Source organism: Sciurus carolinensis, chromosome 18 (genome assembly GCF_902686445.1).
Source record: "Sciurus carolinensis chromosome 18, mSciCar1.2, whole genome shotgun sequence".
NCBI classification, from domain to species: Eukaryota; Metazoa; Chordata; class Mammalia; order Rodentia; family Sciuridae; genus Sciurus; species Sciurus carolinensis.
This window is the reverse complement of record NC_062230.1, coordinates 19860927-19883221: the sequence shown is the minus strand read 5'-3', so window position 1 is coordinate 19883221 and position 22295 is coordinate 19860927. Positions and strand designations below refer to the sequence as shown.

General features: G+C 50.0%; 1 protein-coding gene across 2 annotated transcripts; it reads right to left on the bottom strand.

The window, feature by feature from the left end:
• Window positions 1-462: 462 nt before the first annotated feature.
• Mvp (major vault protein) lies at window positions 463-22253 on the bottom strand. Of its 2 annotated transcripts, none has more exons than XM_047533379.1 (15): window positions 22113-22253; window positions 12050-12194; window positions 11711-11906; window positions 9790-9913; window positions 9549-9680; window positions 8528-8622; window positions 7988-8224; window positions 6456-6737; window positions 4964-5208; window positions 4692-4889; window positions 3204-3590; window positions 2227-2343; window positions 1926-2052; window positions 1115-1303; window positions 463-746 (listed from the first exon to the last, which is right to left on the bottom strand). In XM_047533379.1, exons 2-15 carry the CDS (start codon window positions 12172-12174, stop codon window positions 528-530), a joined length of 2673 nt encoding a protein of 890 aa, XP_047389335.1. In that variant the 5' UTR covers window positions 12175-12194; window positions 22113-22253; the 3' UTR covers window positions 463-527. The 2 variants fall into 2 exon arrangements, with proteins under 2 accessions (XP_047389335.1, XP_047389336.1); XM_047533380.1 differs by lacking the exon at window positions 22113-22253 and adding an exon at window positions 21337-21468.
• Between the last annotated feature and the right edge of the window lie 42 nt (window positions 22254-22295).

The following is a 22295-nucleotide window of genomic DNA, read 5'->3' as shown; positions in this document are numbered from 1 at the left end:
AGAAGGGCAAAGTGTGCAAATGCTGGGTACTGTCCTAGCACACCCGCTGGTACTGAGGGCTGCTGTTATGACCAGCAGGTGGCGCCAAAGGAAGTTGCCTAAATAGGCTGGGATGGCTCCATGGTGAACTGCCCAGCCAAGCTGGGTTCCTGGAGGAATGAATGGGCTGTGAGATATTGCCAGTTCCAGCCATGCCGGAGGGCTGGGCAGGCAGACTTCGTTCTCCCACCTCGTGACATCCTCTTCCTGACCTGGGATCTAGGAACATTGACTCACTAAAGGATAGACAGCTTGCTAAGGCTTTGGGGATCCTATTCCAATCAGTGCAACTTTGGGCTAATCTCCCTACCTCGGTTTCCCCTTCACTTTACAGATGTTCAAAATCTATAGTAATTATCTTCCAGATTTCGGGGGTACACGTTCCTCCATCATTAAGCTCCCTTGTGGCCCAGGCTTGAGACAATAGAAAGGAATGTAAATGCCCAGAAATGTCCATTTTATTGGTCAGTTGTCAGTGCAGGTCAGAGCTAGGGCACAATTTGGTTGCCTCCAGGAGTTTGAGGGGCAGGAGGGCCCTGAAAATGTAAGCCCTCCTGGGAGCTGGGCCCAGTGGCTACCTTTCGGGCTTGGGGCTGACCTTCAGACCCCAGGCCTAGCAGCCCAAAGGCTGTGTTGAAGAGGTTGATGGGAGATGAGCCGTCAGTGATCAAGGTTGATTTCAGACCAAGAGACTGGAGCAGTTTTACCTGGAGGGGAAGAGAAGACAGGGTCAGGTACTAGTCGCCTCTCACACTTCAGAGCGACTCTTCTGAAACCAACTGATTTGAAGTGTCAGCTCCCCCTTCATCCTATCACCTGGCTTGACTTCCTTGGAGGCACCTGTCACAGACTGATACCCCTTGTATTCACCATCTCCCCTAAGACTTCCAGCTCCCTGCCGAGTCCAATACAGTGCCTGAGGTTGACACAGCATGACACTGTGCTCAAATGACAAGCGATACAGGGCTGTTTGCTCCTTCCCTCCCCTGATGTCTTTCTAGATGTCATCTCCCTTCTGCCTTCTTAGTTTCAAGGCTGGTCTCAAGACACTCCCCTTTACTCCCCCAACCCTCACCTGCATCTCTGGCCCAGCCACAGCCAGGTCTCTGATGGTGCTGGGACCCAGAGCCTCTGTCATCTGCTTGAACTTCTTTGCCTCCACCTCAGCCAGTTGCTGGGCCTTGCTCACTTCCAGCTCCAGCTGAGCCCGGGCATAGACCAGTTCCAGCTCGCGTACTTTCTGTACCCGCTGGAGTTCAGCCTCCTGGAAGGGAAGAAAGCTGGCTGGCTTTAGATCATATGGTCCCTGGGAACTGGCCAGAAAGTCGGCCTAGGCAGCAAGCCTGAAGGAATTGAGGCAGAGGGAATGGACCCATGCACAGGCGCTCCTTAATCTGAGCATCAGTGCCATGGTGCTCACGCCTGTGTCAGCTACTCAGGAGGCTGAGACAGGAGGATAGCAAGTTTGAGGCCAGCCAGAGCCACTTAGCAAGATCCTGGGTGAAAATAAAAAATAAAAAAGGGCTGGGATGTAGCTCAGTGGTAAATACCTCTGAGTTCAATTCCTAGTACCACAAAAAAAAAAAAAAAAGAAAAAAAAAAGAAAAAGAAAAGACCCACCTCAATGGGATTTCAACATAAAATACTTTACATATCTGGCACAAAGGAACCAGGGTTTGAGCACTCATCTGTAAAATGGGTATAATAATCCTTACCTTCAAGCAATGTATTGCATGCATTGGTACAGGGCAAAGAACTTTTTAAAACAGTACTTGAAGAGGGCTTTGTATAAGGGTGCTTGGTATCATGTGGCTTCAGGGACCATAGTGAATGGACCTCTTCCAGGTTCCAAGTCCACACCCTTCCACAGGCAGCCCCCGGCTCACCGTCTCAATGGCCAAAGCCTGGGCCTTCAGCTTGGCCTGCAGCACGGAGCCTTCACCCTCGATCCGTGCTGCCTCTGCGCGGGACTCTGCCTCGGCCTTGGCAGTGCCGGTGCTCTCTACCGCCATGCTGGAAGGGGAGGCAGAGTCCCGTAAGACTCAAAAGAAAGCCCTGCCCACCTGGGGCCTTGATTATGCCATGCCACATACTGCTTTGTCTCATACGCACGCTGCTGCCCCCACCAGCTGTTTCCCAAGACCCTCTACGCTTGCCAGTCTTTTGCTCCTCTGGTTCTCCACCCACCTCAAAGCCTCAAGCTCCAAAAGCTCCTTGCGAGCTTTTTCAGCTTCTGATTGGTCCAAGATCTTCTGCCTCTCAAGTCGGCCGCGGGCTTCTTGTTCGAGTCTCTGGGCCTCATGCCTGGATGAGATCAGGGACAAGTCGAGATGCTGGCAGGGGGCCAGAGCTGGATAGGAGTGCCAAGGGCAGAGACTGCCAAGCTGTAGGGAGCCAGGTCAGACCCTGGCCTCCAGAAGGCACTGGACACACAACTCCACTCAGAACAGGGTATACGTGGTTCACATCCCCAGGGTGACTCTAGACTTGGGGGCGGGGCGTGCTCAGGACTCCACTTCACACAGTGTCCCCCGACCCATAGTGGGAAAAAACAAGCAAGCAAGGGCGATTTCAGATAGAAACAAGCACCTTGGAGGTGGTAAAATGGGTGACTGGGCAAAGAGGGTGCTACTGCTGTGGTGGGAGAAAGAAAGGAGGTGACAATTTCAGGCTGAACCAGGAGGAGGAGCCTGTCTTGAAAAGGTTCTAGGGAAAGCTTTCCGGGCAGCAAAAGGCAAGGCTGTAGGTGGGAAAAAGCTGCTTCTGTGAGGAGCAGAAGGGAGTCAGTGAGGCTGGAACATGTTCGTCCACCAGGGGAGCAGGTTGGGAGTTGGGGTGCAGGGAGGCCAGACTTGGAAGACCTTAGAAAGGAGTCCATTTGCAGTACCAGAGATGGGACCCAGGGCCTCATGCATGCTAGGCAAGCATGTCCCACTGATCTATACCCCTGTCCCTAGGAGCAAGGTGGAAGCTAAGGGAGTGGGGGTGGCATCTTATTGACACTTTAAGCAGGTCACATTATCCATAGGGTAGAGAAGAGATCCTCGAGGGCAAGGAGGGCAGCAGGCAAACCATAAGTGGGCTCCACGCTACTCAAGCCCTGGCAGTACAGGATGGAGGCCCCAGAGAGACCCGTGAGGCAGCTGCGCCCCAAGTTCACTCACTTGGCTGCTGCCTCCTGGGAGTTGGTGGTGATCTCAATGGCCAGCTGGACACTGCGCTGCAGGGCGTCCCGGGTCCTCTGGTCCACAGGCTCCACCGACTGCACATCCACACTGCTGACCACCAGCCCGTTTTGGGGGAAGATGGCCCGGTCCCGGGGCTTGGGCAGGGCCATGCCATCGGAACCCATGACTTCTGAGGCCTCAAAGCCAAAGACAGCTGTGCGAATGATGCGAGCTGAGTTCTTATGGAAGTCATCGAAGGTGACAGAGGCCACGGTTCCTCGCACCCGGGATGCGATGGCCTTACAGGCATCACCCACAAAGTCAGGCACCGAGAAGAGCTTGGCTGCCTCCTGAGGGTCCTTCCGGTCCCTCAGTTCAAAGTGCCTGTGAACAAAGAGGCCCAGGAGAGAAAGCTATTTTCCCAGCCTGGAGTGGTGGCACAGGCCTATAATCCCAGCAGCTCGGGAGGCCGAGGAGGAGGATTGCAAGTTCAAAGCCAGCCTCAGCAACTTAGCAAGGACCTAAGCAACTCAGTGAGACCCTGTCTCAAAATCAAGAATATAAAGGACTGGGGATGTGGATCAGTGGTTCAGTCCTGGGCGAAAAAATAGAATATAAAAAAAGTAAAAAAATAAAACTTTCTTTTTGAGTAGAATTTCAACATTCAGTATAGTCAGGCAGGGTTCCTTACAATAGATAATGCTAACTTATGCCCAGGAAAGTCCCAAGGAACTGACCACATGTTTCCATTTAATCTTCTCAGTTACCCTAGCAAGTGGGGATAAACATTCTCCCCATTTTACAGAGATAAACTGACTCGCCCAAGATCATACAATGTGTGGCAGGAAAGAATTCTGAATCTAGGCAATCTGTCAATTAATAATCATGCTATGGTGCCCTGGGATATGCCAGAACCCCATCCACCTCATCGTGGTACTGTACTCTCAGCCGGGACGGGAGGAACGCATGCTTGGGAGCTGGTGAGCACTAGTTCCGCCTAAGGCTTGTCTCAGCTCTCCACATGAACTCACAGGGGCTGCTCTAATTCTCACTGCATCCTTTCAACAGCCCTGGAAGGTAGGTGATGTTGTTATCCTCATTTTATAGATGGGTAAACTGAGGAGAGGACCAAGTTGCTAGTGAGCAGTAGGACTGAGATACAGACCCCAGGCTGTGGTTCAGGAGAGGTGCTCTGGCCACATGGCCTGTCCACTCCTGCTGGCTGCATCCCATTGATCTCTTAATAACCTTGCAGTTGTGTTGTGTTAAATGAATGCTGGGAGTTTGCCTGGGGTAGTGTCCAGCTACTGGTTCCCTGAAGTCCCAGAATGTGAGCCCGCAACTTCCCTGGGTTTTCTAGATGCCCGGCTTCCCTCTTCACAGGCAGAGTCAGGTATTCTGTCCTCCTTAAGAGGTACTGCTCTTCCCCAGGGTTCCCCAGGGCTGCACCCAGCAGGCCCTCACCCAAGACTCCCCAGCCCTCACCAGTTGTAGGCGAGCTGCAGCTGCAGTCTGGCATGATCTGCTGTTTCTATGGTGATGACATCTGTAAAGAAGTCAGGTCCCAGCAGAAGACAGAGGGCACGGCGGGCATGGGGACGTTTGGGCCGCCCCGCTGAGAGAGACAACACCGTGAACTGCTCCTCAGGACCCAGCGACACCAGCTCTGGCCCAAAGACCACACTGCAGGGAGAGCCAGAGATCAGGAGGGAGGAGAGCCTCTCCCCTGGACCCCCAGGCAAGGGCCAGCTGCTCACCGGGCTCTCTTCTCTCTGTAGTCATACACCTGCACGGCCGCGTTGTGAGGGACACGGTAGCTGACCACACGCGTCTTGTTCCGGGGAGCTGAGGGCTGGAGGGTCTTGGCTGTGTCCTCCTTGCCCCTGTCTGCCAGAGGGTCCTGCCTCTTGTTCAGCAGCTCCTCCACCCCAGGGGGCAGCTCTTTCTCCCACAGGACCTCATCTTGGGTCAGCATGTAGGTGCTCCCGATCACAGAGCGTACCTTGAGAGGTGGGGATGGGCAGAGGTGCTATCAGTGAGGATAAGAGGGACGCCCAGCAGCCCTGAGGAGACCTGGTCCACAGTGGAGCAGCACAGTGGGTCAGCATGGTCCAGGGCATGGTCTGGGCCTTGCCCCTTACCAGCTCTGTCATCTGGGCAAGCTACTCTACCCTTATGCTTTGGTTTCCTCATCTGTAAAGTGGACATGACAGTGGACCCTTGTGGGGTTGAGGACCTAACTGTTTCATGTGTCTCATTCGGAGAACAACACGTAGCATACAGCAAGTGCTTGATATTATTTTTCTGGGACAGCTTGGAAGGCATCACAGAGACAGATGCACTCCTAGGAAGCACCTCCCTGGATTCCAAACTGTTTCTAGGTTGGATTCTTAGAGAAAGAGGTTGGAGATGTGGTCCTCGGTCAAAGAAGGTCTAGGTTTTAGGTGAATCAGTAAAAGGGAAAGATTACACAGCATACTGGCATGAGGGAGGAGGATCTTATTGTCCCTATGTCACACTTCAGGGAGGCATTTAAGCTAGGACCAGATTTGCAGTGTGGCAGAATTCCTATCCCAATATTGGGTTCAACCTTTCAGTTTGAGAGTTTGGCTTTTGGTACCAAGGATTGAACCCAGGGAGTCCTTTACCACTGAGCCAAATCTCCAGCCCTTTTTATTTTTTGAGACAGGGTCTCACTAAGTTGCTTCGAGTCCCACCAAGTTAGTGAGGCTAGCCTCAAACTTGTGACCCTCCTGCCTCAGCCTCCAAGTCTCTGGGATTACAGGAATGTGCCACCATGCCCAGCTTCAGTTGCAGTTTGGAAGTGAGATATTTAAGACAAAGAGATGGGCCAGGCAGGTGTAGTGACACACACCTGTAATCCCAGCAGCTCTGGAGGCGGAGGCAGGAGAATCATGAGTTCAAAGCCAGCCTCAGCAATGGTGAGGCGCTAAGCAACTCAGTGAGACCCTATCTCTAAATAAAATACAAAATAGGGCTGGGGATGTGGCTCAGTGGTTGAGTGCCCCAAGTTCAATCCCTGGTACCCCCCCACACCAAAAAAGACAAAGAGATGGCAACTATTACATAGAATGCTCTGGAATCCACCAGCCAGCCCCCACAGATGTTCTTATTGATATTGCTGATGGCCCCTCCCCCACCTCTCTCTATCAGCATCACACACTTGCCCAGAGGAAGCCACCACCACGGTCACATAGCAGTGACAGTCGCCCAGCCCTCGGCAGTTACCCTTCCAGTCTTGACGTCCTGAACATAGATGCCCTCGTTCTCGTCCAGAGGGATGGCCTGACGCTCTTCCACCACCTCCACCTTGGCAGATGGCACGTACTCCAGGGGCCCTCGGATGAGCCAGCGGTCCCCCGCCTGGTGCGAGACCTTCTCCACCTCCTCCCCCTCCTCCAGGGCCTGCAGAGCCCTCAGCAGGAGCCCCTGATGCTCCGACAGCACATACACATCTTGGATGCCACGTTCCAGCCTCTCCCCTGGCTGCAGGAAAAAAGACTTCTCGCCCTTGTGGGGAGACGGGTGGGGAGGGAGTCAGGAGCTGTTGCCTCCCAGGGCTACAGGTGCCTCCAAGGGCACCTCCCCAGCCCTGTGCTAGCTTGAGCTTGTGCTGAGCCCAGGAGCCCCAAAGCACACCCCACCCCACATTATAATACCGTGAAGCATTATCTGGACCAGGAGGTTTTATACTAAAGGCTGTAAAATCTCATTTCGTCAAACACATCTTTGAAAGAATCTGTAAACTGTCAGCACCTGGGTCCTAACAAGTTAACCTCCCCTGCTTTTTTTTTTTTTTTTTTTCTGGTACTGGGGACTGAACCCAGGGGTGCTTAACCACTGACCACATACCCAGCTTTTTAAATTTTTTTATTTTGAGACCGTGTCTTGCTAAGTTGCTTAGGGCCTCGCTAAGTTGCTGAGGCTGTCCTGGCACTTGCAATTCTCCTGCCTCAGGGTCCCAAGCCACTGGGTTTACAGGCACGCACCACCTCACTCAGCTACGAGTTAAACCGTTAAGAGTTAACCTATTCACAGAGTTACGAAACTGGATGCAGATCATGCCCATAATCCCAGCAACTCAGGAGGCTGAGGCAGGAGGATCGCAAATGCCAGGACGGCCTGGGCAATTTAAGCAAGACTTTGGCTTAAGATAAAAAAGGGCTGGAGTTGCTGTTCAGGGGTAGAGTGCCCCCGAGTTCAATCCCCAGTACCAAAATAAATAAGTAGATAAATAAAAGCAAATAAAATAACGAAAGATTCTGGGCACACGGCGGCCTCATCTGTTTCCGCGCTGCCCATCTATGCTGCATTCATGAGACAACAGCTCGGCTTTAACTGCAGCTGTGTTCTCACAGTCCTAAACTACCTGCTGTTCGGACTTTTAGAGGACATGTGCAGTCCCTGGGGTCCCCACACATAGTCCCCGGGGAGGGGAGGAGGGTAAACTGAGATTTGCTTTACACAAGATGACCAAGGTTTCAGAACACAGAGGCATGACACATGAGACAGGGTTTCGGCATGGGCAGGGCCAGGATGCAGAGCAGGCAGCATGTCCTTGAGCTCTGACGGGGACGTTGGAGGCTGACTGGGAATCAAATGAGACAGAGTCCTAGGCACATAGAACTAAGTGTGCAAAGCCACCCAGGGTGTTTCTAGAATGTGTACGTGGCATGGAATGCGTGGAGGTCAGGGGACCTCCTGTCACTCAGGACCTTTAACCCTTGTAGGACAGGCTCTGGGGAAGTGGAGGAACTCACCTTGATGACACGCTTTTGTCCTAGCTGGTTCTTGCCATCTGGTCCGACTGGGTCCAGGACCACACAGTAGTGTTGGGGGCCCAGCGTGGTGATGGGCACGACCCCCAGTACCTCCTCGTAGACATCAGGCACATGAGCTGCCGTGTCCCGCACTGTCACCAGCCACTCCTCCCCAGTGCGGCGGGTCACTCCACGAAAGTCCTGGAAGTTCTGCCGAGCCCGGAGGTGCAGGGCTGTCTGCAGAAGGGGATGCTGGGTGTCAGTGAGTCTCCCTCCCACTTCCTCCTGCCACTTTCTTGGGGGAACTGGGAACACCACTGGCCACTAACTATGCTCCCAGGTCTGAGTGACAATGTCTATCAACCCAGGAGAACTTTACCCTTCCAGATAGCCTGAGATACTCCTCAGTTGATCTGACCTCTGAGTGTTTTTTAGTGACCCTAGAAAGATCTCTTCTCTTTTACTTTGTCCTCATGATTCTTGGCCACTTTTGAGCATTCCCTAGTCCAGGGTCTCTTAACTCATTTCCAGGCCACAAACCTTTTCCGTAAGGATCACAGCATCCACCAAATCCAGAACCTCCTCGAACACTGCTGGGAGATAGGCACCCACAGAGCGGACCAGCCATTCTTCTCCTGGTCAAGGGTAGGAGGTCAAGGTCAAAGGTCATCCAGCCTCCCCCAGCTGTCCTTTCCACAGCTTAGATAACTGGACAGGAATTCATAGGTGAAGAGAAGTCACTGCCCCCAGGTTCAAGGGCCTGACAGGAATGCTGAAGGTGCCACTATGCCAACACCCTGTGCTTCCTTCTTTGGGCCCCAAAGACCAAGTTTTTCCTTCCCCAAAACAGGCTGAAGTGCCTCTATTAGAGTGTTGGATGTCATTTTGTTTATTGGAGCAGCAAGGGTGCCTGGGTGCAAGCCACAGCCTTGCCCTGCCTGGTCACACACCATGGGCAAGGGCATCTGACCCCTGTGCCTCAGTCTTGCCATATGGAAAATGGGAACAGTCACATCTCGAGGTTGTCGGAGGACTCAATCAGTTACGATTTATAAAGCATTTTGATCCACATCTGGCACGCACCTGGCTGCATTTGTTCATTGTATCTGAACCTCTGCGTTGCTGATCCAGAATCAGATAAGACCTGGCCACGGTGAAGGGTGTGAGAGGGAAAGGCCATGCCCGAGTGCTCAGGATCAGAGGATTGGGGCTGGGGCAGAGCCAGCTGAGAGGTGGGTGGGCAAAGAAGCACTGGATAGCCCTCAACAGATCTCAAGAAATGTCAGAGGGCTAGGGAGATAGCTCAGTCGGTAGAGTGCTTGCCTTGTAAGCACAAGTCCCTGGGTTCGATCCCCAGCACCAAAAAAAAAAAAAAAAAGAAAAGAAATGCCAGAGTTTTGTCAAAACGAACCCAGTTACTATGTATAACTATGATGCTCCAATTAAAAAAAAAACAAAAAACAGGAAGCGCTGTCCCTGGGCGGCAAGTGGCTTTCCCGGCTTCCCCTGTAGGCAAGACCCCTCCTGCCCACCCGCCATCAGTGCCCCTTGGTGACCCCACCTGTCACCCTCTCCTTGCCATCCCGGTCCCAGCACTCCTTGCGGGCCCTCAGCCGCAGGGCCTGATTCTGTCTGATGATCGTAGCCTGAATGATCTCCACGACCTCCACCTCCTTCTGGGGGATGTACGTGCCTGGGAAGGGAGGATGGAGCAGAGGTCAGGGGAGCAGAAAGGCGGGAGGGCAGAAGGACCCTGTCCCTGAACAAAGACCCTGACCTCCCCCAGGGGAGAGTTAACTTACCTGGTCCCTCAAATAGCCATTCGTCACCTGCTACGACTTTGTCTCCATCCTTATTCTCAAAGTCCAGCAATGCCTTAAGATGGAGGGCAGTGTTAGGCAGGACCACTTGCAGTGGGGTGATATCCTAGTGGGGGAAGAAGAGGTCATGGGGCATTCAGTGCTATGACCTTGGGGGTCAAATCTGATACTCTGAAGGTGGATACTCTGAAGGTCAGAATCCACAGCACAAGCCCCAAAATAAGACCAAGGCAAGCACATCTGATCTGAAGAATTAAAGGATGGAATAGACCAAGCAAGAGGATGCTATTGTCAATGAGCCAAGAACAAACTTTCCTCTGTAGAAAGTGCTCAGGAGTTGTTTAGGGCTAATATCTACGAGGGAGACTGAGCAGAAGGCTTGAGATGTGTTAGACATATCTGGGAAGCTGAATCAATGGAATTTCATGGTCTGGTGTTCCCTGGTGCTCTACAGGGAGTATAAAAAGGAGGAAGATATAAAATGCTATAATAGGCAAGTTTTAAACACATGACTTTGTTTTCAAGGTTGCCTCATGGTTACAAGATAGTCATTGGTGCCCAGTCATCACATCTCCTTGAGACAGGAAGGGAGATCTGACAAAAAAGTAGATGCACCTTTTAAAAGTTTGTACAAATGTCTCTACAGACATGACTTCATTTAATATTTGACAATGTTCTGAGAGAGGCAGGAAAGGGAAAAAAAAAAAAAAGGATCACAGACATTAGGAGACATGATCAAAGTCACACAGCTGGTAAAGAATGGAATCAAGGGGCTGGGGAGATAGCTCAGTCGGTAGAGTGCTTGCCTCGCAAGCAGAAGGCCCTGGGTTCGATCCCCAGCACCCAAAAACAAAAAACAAAAAACAAAAAAAAACCAAAAAACAAAAAGAATGGAATCAAGACCTGAATCCCGGGGCTGTGGCTCAGTAATAGAGCACTTGCCTAACACATGTGAGGTGCTGGGTTTGATCTTCAGTACCACATAAAAATAAATAAAATAAAGGTATTGGGTCCTTCTGCAACTTTAAAAAAAAAAAAAAACTTGAATCCTAGTGAAGCCTGCCTGCTCTCCTGACTACAACCAAACTGGCCCTGCGCTGCCAAAGGTAGAGTAACCACTCGACCACTGGCCACACCCTGGGCTGGAGTCTCCCTTTCCCTGTTCACCCATATGCAGGACACTCTGGTCATCATGAGGGAGAACATGGCCTCTGTCTTTATGAAGTTCCAGTTCCAGCAGGGTGATAAAGCAGGACACAGGCCATTCTCCCCAGACTACAGATGTTAGGGAGGGAGGTGCTGCAGAAACTCACTTGAAGAAGTGTTTGGGAAGGCCCTTTGAACAGGGGCTCAGTGGAAGAACTGGTCCCTGTTTTGTTTTGTTTTTAATATTTTTAAATGGATTTTTAAAATATTTCTATTGAACCCAGGGGAGTTTTACCACTGAACCACATCTCCAGTCCTTTTTTATATTTCATTTTTATTTCGAGACAGGGTCTTGCTAAATTGCTGGGGCCGGCTTTGAACTTGCAATCCTCCTGCCCCAACCTCCCGAGTTGCTGGGATTACAGGTGAGCACCTCCTTGCTCAACTAAGAAGTCAGAGATGGAAGGGAGAGAAGAGGTAGGTGAGGAACGGGCCTCAAAGACAGAGGATGGGCTGGGTTCCTGGGTCCACTTGATGCAGAGGAATCTCCTCAAGGTTCCAAGGTGTAGATAAGAGATGAGGGTAGGGATGGGACAGAGGAGGAAGCAGGTGGCTGGGAAGGTGTGCAGAGGGACAGTGAGTCAATTCTGCTCTGTGAGGATGAGCGAACGTTCCCAGCTCTTTCCGCTGTCCCCTTAGAAGACGGGGCAGAGCCTTAGGATAGGCAGAGTGGGGGGTGGGGAGGCAAGCCAGGTACCTTTTCCAGCACTTCCCCCGGGTACAAGGGGAAGGGGTCCTGGGCCAGTCGGATCTCTTGGTCAGCATGGCGAAGTCGTACTTGCCCTGTGACATCGAACAGTACTGATCCCTGGGCATCTCGGGACACAGGGTTGGTCACTGTGCAGTAGTGGCGTGGGGGGACAGTTACCATGCGCACGGGGGCAAACAGTATCCTGTTGGCAGGCGAGAAGGGTTGTGAAGACCCAGGTCCCTGCTCCCAGAGGCAGCAAACACAGGAGAAACCTCCCTGCTGCCCAATTTGTGAACAGGGTGGAGACCAATATGCCCTTCTTGACCCCAAGGGCCCCGCACCAACCTCTCATTATCCTGCCGGATGTAGGTCTTTGGTCCGACCTCGACCCGAGACACATTGCTGTTCTGGTCCAGTACATGGATGTAGTGGTATGGGGGAATGCGGATGATGGACTCTTCAGTTGCCATGGTGACTCCTAAGTGCAGGGCTAGACAGAGAGATGAAAAGAAGACACAAGATAAGCACAGGGGACCTGGGATGGGGCAGGCTCCAGTCTGAAGATGCCCTATGGGTGGCCCTTCATTTTCCAGCTCAGATTACCCCCTTTTCCATTCCCTATCCCCACCTCTCCCTTTGTTTCCCCACCCAGGACAACAAAGCCCATCCACACCTCACCTTTGCCAACACTGCTGGTCAGAGTTTATGAACAGCCATCCAGGGATCATTGCTAAATTCCTTTCCCTCACTCCCATCCACTCCCTCCCCCTACCCTGCCTGCCACACTGGAAGGGGTTTTAGTTCAAAAGGTTCCCAGTCTCTAGGTGCACAGAGTAAGAGCTACCTCCAGCTGGGAGTGTAGATCAGTCTATGGGGAAAGCCATAGCCTGGCCCAGCACACAGTGGGGAAGCAGTTGCTCTGCACAGCTCTCTGGCTCCTCCAGAGGCAGGCAGCTTTTATTTCAGGGGATCCCAAGGGCCAGGCACCATGCAAATGTTAGCCTACAGCCAAAGAATATTTGCATGATCCTTTTCTGCATCCCTCCCCTTCCTTGAGCATTAAGCAATCCTTGGGGTGAACAGGTAAGATGTGATCCACCATGGAAGGGATCCCAGACCCAACTGATGCTCCCAGAGAATCAACCAGATGAATAACAGTAGATTATTCCAGTCTTTTCCTCTAGTCCTCTTTCTGGTTTGTTGCCACCCTGCTGTTGTGGGGCTGCAGGAGGGAAAGATGGGGGGAATAATTTGTGTATTCCACCCACTCCCATGACACCTGCCTCCATATCCGGGGTTATTTCATCCAGAGCTTGTTGGCCTGTTCAGGAACATCACATACCCTACCTAATGCCCATCCCTATATCCCACCCCTTGGACTCTGGGCTTGTTTCTTTGAGTCAGACAAAGGGAATCAAGTTCACTACACAACTCTGAGCCTTGTCCTCAGATTATAGTCAATCTTTTTCTTCTTTTATTCTTTGTTTTGTTTTTGCAATGTTCGGTGGTGTTAGGGCCTTAGGCCAAAGTAACTCCATTTTGAAAATCAGCACCTGTCTATCCAGGCATGACCTTCTCAGTAGACCCACCCTGAAAAAGTCCCTAAGTACAGAAACTAAAGCAAAGATTTCAAGTAACAGTCACAGGGTCAAACAGGTTATTTTTTAATTACTCCATTGTACACGACTGTATAGTTAAGAAGTTTTTTCCTATAGGCTGTACACCTGGAAGACTCTCTCTTTGCCTGACTGTCTTTGCCTATGTCTCTCATGGATATTTGCTCCAGTTACCCTAACGGGTGGTAGGTTATAGACAGTGAGCGGTGGGAACATAAGGTTAACATGCTGTCCCTGTAATGAGACAAGGAAATAATAGGAATTGCTATAGTTGTGTATTATGTAGTAATATAAGCTGTATTTGGTATTTGCCTGGACTTATAAAACTAAAATCATAAAAGGCGCCTGGTGACAAACTTGCTATGTGGCAGGATGACACTCCTGAACAATGCTGATATGAAGCTTTATCTATGATTTAAGTGGGAGCTCCTGGTCTAGTCGTGTTCTGGTCTTTATCAATGAAGACCAGAGCATGACTGGGCTGAAAATCACTACTTAAACCCCGGGACTTTTGGAGCAAACTGTCAGCAGCACCGTGACCAGAGGACTCCATGTCGCTCTGCCTCTTGACTGTCCTGGCTGCTGTCCACACTATTGCTGATTGATCATTGTCACTGAGGCCGGAGGACTAACCACCTCTCCCGTGACGAAGACTGCCATCCAGCCTCCGGCTTATCGGACACCTAAGGACATTCGAAGACATCTGAGGAGCTGAGAGAGGACAGCTGAGAAGAATCCCCTTGGTCTTATTGACTGGCTTCTTGGCTAAGAGACGTTGCATTGAGTAAGTCCATGGGGATTGGACTCTAGGTGAATAAGGGAGTGAATCTTCAATGTATTTGTGACTTGTTATTATTAGGAATGTTAGGTTGAGTGTGTATTGCATGAATAAAATCCACTTGTTGGAACCAAACTCAATTCCTCTCTTACTCACTGCTCACGACAGACCCCACATGCTTTCTTTCAAAAAGTAATTTACCGGCAGCCCTGTCTAGCTTAACTCGACAAGATATGCTACATTCCTCAGCAAACTACTTGTTATCTGCAGGAGAAATGCAGAACACAAGTTACCCTGGGGAAGGGGCACTTTTGTGACCCTTGCACAGACCAGATCCCTAAACTCAGGGAGATAAGGATAATTCCCCCTAACAGATTCCAATTAGAACTGGTCAGTGTGGGCCAAAGTGACTCAGAGTCAGTTGCCTTTGGATCTTCAGCAGGTCATTATAACGTAAAATCCTCCCTCCCTGGGGCAAGGCAATGCAAAGTGGAGGCATCTGATGCGATCCTGTCATCCCTGGGACCCCCATTAAAAATGGTGGGCAGCAGGGTTGTGCCATCCTCCTCTCTGAGAGGACCCTCCTCTCTCCCTTGAGAACATGCCCCCCCTTTCCCTTTTCCTATCCCTTCTAATAAACTCCTGCTGTTACTCTGAGCGACGTGTCTGAAATCTTTATAGTGTGATCCCAAGAATGGCAGGTCCTTGCTCTGTGACATCAGGGTGGAATCCAGGGCCCCATGCCGGTATGCACTCTACCACAGAGCCACACCCTCAGCCATCACATATTTCTGAAGTCACCACCAGAAAGGGGTGGTTCTTCATTTATTCACTCAGGCAGTTCCATTTGGGTAACAATGAAAATGAGATCATTTTGAAGTGGTTTCCTACAGGACAAATAGGCAGAAGCCAGGAAATGACAGAGTCCACGCTGGAAGAGGCCTGAGAGAAGAGTTTTACTTGATCCACACTATCTATAAATTTTCAGTTTGTATTTGTCACAAATTATGAGATTTTAGCTGGGCATGGTGGTGTATGCCTATCATCCCAGCAACTCTAGAGGCTGAGGCAGGAAGATCACAAGTTTGAGGCCAGCCACAGCAACATAGTGAGACACTATTGCAAAATAAAAAATAGGGCTGGGGATGTAGCCCAGTTGGTAGAGTGCACAAGGCCCTGGGATCAATCCCCAGCACCACAAAATAAGTAAGTAAATAAAAATAAAACATAAAAAGTACTGGGGTGTAAACCACCCTTGGGTTTAGTCCCTGCTACAAAAAGAAAATAAAAACAACCTGCAAACAAATCATGAACCTTCACACACTCCCAATTCCTGCTTCTCTTGAAGATTTAGAAGACCAGCAACACAACGCCCACATTCCCAGGTGGCGATGTTGGCAAGAGCCAAATAGTTACATCCTTGTTCTTTCTTTCTTTTTGTGGTACTAGGGACTGAACCCAGGGGTGCCTTACCACTGAGCTACATCCCCAGTCCTTTTTTTTTTTTCTTTTGAGATGCTAAGTCACTGAGGGTCTCTTGCTAAATTGCTGAGGCTGGCCTTGAACTTTTTTCAATCCTCCTGCCTCAGCCTCCCTGAGTTCCTAGGTTTACACACTTGCACCACCATGGCTGGCAAGCTGCACCCTTTCAATGAGACACAGACTTTTCTGCTGCCACAGTCCCTGCCACTTCCTATTATACCTGAGCAGCTGCATGCATATCAGCTGCTTGGCTCCTATTTAAAGTCCTCTAACTCAGCATGAACAACAGAATTTTCTACAATGATGGAAATATTCTAAATCTGCTCCATCTTTGGACTAATCACATATGACAACTTAACTCTTGAAATGTGGCTAGGGTATCTGCTGGGTGCAGTAGTGTGTGCTTATAATTTCAGGAACTCTGGAGACTGAGGCAGGAGGATCCCAAGTTTGGGACCAGCCTCAGCAACTTAGGGAGATCTTAAGCAACTTGGTGAGACCCTGTCTCAAAATAAAAAATAAAAGGGGCCAAGGGTGTAGCTCAGTGGTAAAGCGCCCCTGGATTTAATCTCCAGTACCAAAAAAAGAAAAAAAAGGTGGTTAGTGTATCAAGAAAATATTTAATTTTAATTAATTTGGGGGGCTCAGTGGTAAAAGCATGCGCTCAGCACGTATGGGAGCCCTGGCATCACCCTTTTTTTTTTTTTTTAATAATCAGGGTTTGAACCCTAGAGTGCTTAACCACTGAGCCACATTCCCAGCCCTTTTTATTTTATTTTTTATTTTGAGACAGAGCCTTGTTAAGTTGCTGAGGCTGGTCTCGAACTTGCAATCCTGTGATTACAAGTGTGTGTCACCATACCTCAAATTTAAAAAAAAAAAAAAATTGAAATAAACAAATGAGGGTAGTTGATCTATAATGGACAGTATAGCTTTAAGTAGTTGAGAACCAGAAAGGGTCAATGAGTCATTCAGGGACACAAAACAAGTCAGTGATACTATCAGAACTAGATGGATTTCTGGTCCTTTCTTCCTCAAAAGGAAGCATGGTGCGTGACTATGGACATGGATTCTGATTGCCTGGGGTTACAACTTCGACTCGCTCTTCCCTGCCTCATCTGTTTCTTTCTTGTCTTATCTCCCATTTTCCCCCCTGGTGGCTTTTCACATCACATGGTGGTTACTCTGCTACTTATTCTTTTTTTTTTTCTTCCAGTACTGGAGATATAACCCAGGGGCACTTTACCTCTGAGCCCATATCCCCAGCCCTTTTTTGCTTTTTATTTTGAGACAGGGTCTCACTAAGTTGCTTCAAGTCTCACTAAGTTAGCGAGGCTGGCCTCAAACTTGGGATCCTCCTGCCTCAGCTTCCTGAGCTGCCAGGATTACAGATGTGGACCACTGTGCTGGGTTCCTCATTCTTTATCCTGCAATTTTGTATGTGGCTCATTTTTACTTGAGGTTCATTTCCCTAACTTGCAGGAAGATGGCTTTTTCCACTTACAGTCCCCTTTCTTATGTTTGGAGGAAAAGGGGCTTCATTTCTCATCTCCTGGCCCTGTTCTCTGCCTGTCTCTTATCCAAGCCTTCTTTCCTTTCTCTCTGTTGCTTGTTCTGCTTGGTTTTGCTTCCATTTCCTAGTTGCTCCACAGCATGATCTGGGGCCCTACTCTGGAAGGGCTCCTTGTGGGAGTCCACTGACTGGTACTGCCTGGACGGTGGCTCTAACCGTTATTTGATGGGTGACCTTATGTGAGTCCCTTGACCTCCCTGTACCTGTTTCCTCGCCTACAAAAAGGGGACAGACAATAGCCTCTTAATTCAGCATCGCGAGAGTAAGTTTATATATAGTGCTCAGAGCAGCACCAGGTTCTTCTTAAGCACTGTGTGTCTTGTTGTGGAGGGACAGTGTCCAAGGCCCAACTGTCCTACCCAGCACCACAGAGCCTTCCCCTACCTGGCATTCTGGCCTAACCCACGTTTGTTTGCTGACCGGGAAGGTCACAAGTCTTGTGTCACCCCAGCTGCAGGGCTAGAGGCAGAGCAAAGTAGGGGCTCCTGACGGCCAGGTGAAGCTTTCCCAGGGATTTCCTTTGCCAGGTTCTCTGCAGGGGGGAATCATGGCCAGGAAACCAGATGGGGCAAGAGGAAGTGCTCCGGCTGTAGGCGGAGGTGCAGGCAGGGTTCTGAGGCCCCCCCAGGGAAGATTTTAACTCTAGAAGGCCATACAGGCTGTAAGCAGGCTGTGGGATCAGCCTCGATTGGCTCCTTGTTGGGCCATCTCCCGCTCCCCCAAGGCTGAGGCCTCTTCACCATCTGCCACTCCAGCTGGGCCCAGTCAGGGGGGCCGAGAGCCTCGCCCAGTTCAGTGACTCAGCGAGAGTCCTCCTCATAGCTGATCAGGCTGGGATCCTGCCTCATTCTGAAGACAAGCCCTGGTGTCAGTACCCTCAGGTCCCTGTTTTATCCCTGAGTATTCCACATGCCCTAAGGCTGTGCCTTTCACCTAGACTGCTTGCCAAATTCTCTCAGAGCAGGTCTTGCCATTATATTATACCTCACCATCATGTTTGTGACAAGTCTCAGATGTAGACTTTTGTGGCTCACCAGATGTCAAGTAAAACATGTTAGAGCATTTTACCTCCAATATGTCAAGGTCCACAAAAAAAAAAAAAAAAAAAAAAAAAAGGAGGGCTGGGGTCATGGCTCAGTGGCAGAGCATTTGCCTAGCATGTGTGAGGCACTGGGTTCACACCTCAGCACCACATAAAAATAAATAAATGAAATTTTAAAAAAAAGTCAATGGTAGGCTGGGCACAATGTTGCACACCTATAATTCTAGCAGCTTTAGGAGACCGAGGCAGGAGGATCATGAGTTCAGGACCAGCCTCAGCAATTTAATGAGGCCCTGTCTTAAAATAAATAAATAAATAAATAATAAATAAATAAATAGGGCTGGGGATGTGGCTCAGTGATTAAGTACCCCTGGGTTCAATCCCTGGTACAAAAAAAAAAAAAAAAAGTCAGTGGTGAAGGATTGTTGGCCTTTGGAAGATTCAGATTTCAGGCCTGACCCTAGTTCCCCAGCTCTACTCCCCAGATCTACTTTGCCTGCAAGATCTGCTCCCTAGTTGGCTGGGGGAGGGAGGTTGGAGAGCCTGGCTTGACCACAAGTGCTTCAAACGTCATGAGGTTTTCTGCAAGAAACACAGCCAACTTTCACCTGAAGTCTCAGAGACTACTGTCCCTCTTACACACACCAGGGGTAATGGATGGCAGGGATGGATGGGCAGAGAACTAAACAGCCTGTTCTGTTTGCAGCAGAAGCTGCGTTCGCCCTCTATTTCAAAGACAGGCTCCTGGGCTGGGGAGTAGCTCAGTGGTATAATGCTTGCCCAGCATGCACAAGGCCATAGGTTGGATCCCCAGAACTGGAAAGACAAAATAAAACAGAGGGGCTCCCGATTCCAAGCACCTATCTTTAAAATAAAACTTATGCTTCAGCCAAAATTAATGAGTTCCGAATTCCTATACTTATCAGAGATTTTCAGAACCACCTGTAAGTGGTTGACGCAGTGAATCTGAAATGGCAGATGCCAAAGTGACCACATCATGCGTGTGGTCTGCAGTGAGCAAATGGCAGAGCACCAACTAAAAGCTTGATAGTGATACAAAATCCCATCCCCACCCCATAACTGTAGAATCAACCATCATTCTCATGAGATTCCCTGAGGATTTGGGCACATGGAAAAGTATGGGAGGGGCAGGTGCACAGCAGCCCCTTTCAAGCCAGGCTGCACATTAGAGGCACCTGGAGATCCTTTAAAGCCACCATCTCTGGGCTGGGGAGGTTTCCAAGCACTGATTCTAAGATACAGTGAGCATTGAGAACCAGTGGGTAAAGTGTCAATCCATCAGGTCCTGGCACTGTCAGCCTGATCTTGGGTCACTTACTAGCCCCTGAGCCTTGCTCTGCTCAATTGTGAAGTGGGAATATGTGAGGCCTCCTGAAGTTGAAGGCATTAATTAGAGAAAGAAGGAAATCTCTAATGCATAGAAGCTCAGCAAACTTAGCTACGAGCAAGAATGAAAAGGAGCTCAAATCAGAATGCTCCTCGAGGGCAGGGAATTCCATTTATTTTCCTTCATCCCTTCCCCTGTCCTAGCTCCAAGCAGTCCCCTTCGCCCTCACTTCTAGGGTCTCTGTCCAGGTAGGCCTGAGGTTGAGGATGGTCACCTAGCCCTGCCACTAGATCTCCATCAACCTTAGGTTTAGGAAAAAATGTGTGAAGTTCAGTTTAAACAGGGATTCTCTTCAATGGTGTTTTCCTTCATGATTTTAAGTTAAACATTCTAGTTTGTGAGTCACATGACTCAGAAGTTGCAGAGAGCTTGTTTTTCACTTGGTGGTTTCTCGGTTTATCAAAACTATTTCCTGCTTTAGGGGACTATTAATGAGAATTGAGAATCTGTTGCTGTACATAAATCATTTTAAAATTTTTGGGTGGCAAAGTCTTAGAAGGTTTTCCTCCCAAAAAAAATCCTACCTGAGCTCTAACCCAACTGGACCATTTTGGGGAAAGTGGAGTAGCTTGGTGGACTCAAGGAGGGCAGAGTAGCTCTGTCAGTCCATAACCCCACTCCTTTTATCTCCTGGATGCTGCCAATAAATACCCATCACTGAAGGTAAGGACTGTAGACTAGAAGTGACCCAGGAACCAGAATTCAGAACTCCTAATCTAGATCAATATTTTTTTTTTTGCGGGGGGGGGATTGAACCCAGGGGTTCTTAACCAATGAGCCACATCACCAAGTCTTTTTATTTTTTATTTTGAGACAGTCTAAGTTGCTGAGGCTGGCCTTGAACTTGCCATCCTCCTACCCTATCCCGAGTCACTGGAAATACATGGCTACACCACCCCACCCGCTAAATCAGTATTTCCTAAACTCACCCAATCATAGGACTTGGCTACAAGGGGTCTTGTCTGTTCCCCAAGTTGGCCTTGAACTCCTAGGCTCAAGTGAGTCTGTCTTAGTTTCCCAAGTGGCAGGCACATGCCACCATACCTGGTGTCTGGCTGGGATACTTAATCCTATTCATGCGATTTCCCAGCATGAACCCACTGGGACAAGGTTTCTAGAAGACTCTAGAACTTATATTTGAGAAAAGTACCCTTGCATAAAAGCTCTTACTGCAAACCTAACCTGTACCAGGATTTAAGTGCCTTTAAGTCAACTCATTTTTCCTCCTAAGAACCTAGAAGTTAAGGAACTTCCTCGGGATCATTCAAGGTACTGTGACCAGAGATCACAGGCAGAAGCATCAGATTTTATCTTAGAATGAGGACCTAAGAGCCTGGGTGGGGCTGGGTGCTGCCCAAGAAATAGTCCCAGTTGGGGTTCAAAGGTGAACATTTTCTCCAGTGCAGGAAGGACCAGTGCCCACTTCTGCTCCTCCAGAACCTGGGGGAGCAGCACCCAAGGAAGCCTGAGCACCCAGTTTCCTTAGAGCCCTGAGGCTGTCTCTAGGTTATTCACTCAAGGTGACTGCTCATGGTTACAGAGAGCTGTCCTGTCCAAACAGCCCCACCCCAGGGCAGGCCAGGTGCCGTGTGTGCCAAAGGCAAGAGCAGGTAGGAGTTTCCAGGGAGGGTCACCAGGCACATTCCACAGGGCAGTCAGTCTTTCCCCCATATCCCAGGGGTTCACCCCCGGCAGAATACACAGGGGACATGTTATCAACTATCAGTCCTCACCTCAAGTGCTCTGCTCCAGAGTAACAGCTCCAATATTCCCCAAAATCACAGACTGGTGGGTCCAACTGAGCTTCCTATTTTTCACTTCCTCCTCCCCAAGAGAAAAGTCTCACTCACCAACTTCACCTTTTGGAAATCAAGCCCACTTTAAGATCACTCTGCCAATGACCTCTCAAGTGATTGGCCCAGGCTTACCACTGGCACAGCCCTGCAAAAGGCAGTAGAAAAGCCTCAACATTTGGCAGAGTTAAGGAACCTCAATGGGGACAAATCACATTCTAGGAGCTTAAAGGCACAGGCCAGAACCCAGGTCCCTAGAGGGTGAAGGGTGATGGTAGGCAAGAATAGCCAAACCAGTCTAGCTCCAAGATGGAGTCTGAATGGGTCCTCATCTTTCCTTGTGTGTACGTGGCTGGGGAACAAACTCAGGCCTTGTGCATGCTAGGCAAGTGCTCTCCCACTGAGGCACAGCCCAGTCCTCCACCTTTTAAGAGTCGAAGGGTCTCACTAGGTTGCTCAGGCGGGTCCTGAAGTCTGGGACCACTGTGCCTCGGGTGGAACCCTGAAGTCAGAGAGAGGCCTGAGATTTGAAGGGTGGGAGTGTTGGCCAGTAATCTATCTTCACTCCTAAAGGCAGTCTCCACCCTCCTTTCTTCCCCTGGTTCAGGGACGTCTTGCCTACCCCAGCAGAAGGCCCAAGAAAGCAGGAGGTCAAAGGCAGCCTTGGAGAAGACAGAAACACACCACTGGTTTTGGGGCCAGTGTGATGTACTCACATCTAGAAGCCAGGCTAGCTGCAGCACCCCTCTGGTCAGGAAACGCTCTCACAGTCCAGGGAGCACTTCCCAGCTGTGCAGGCCTGGGCAGGGCTGGACGGGGGGAGGCGGGGCAGGGGCGGGGCTTGGAGGTTTAAAGGGCCCCTGCAACTGGGCTCATTTTCTCCTCTGGGCTACTTTGGC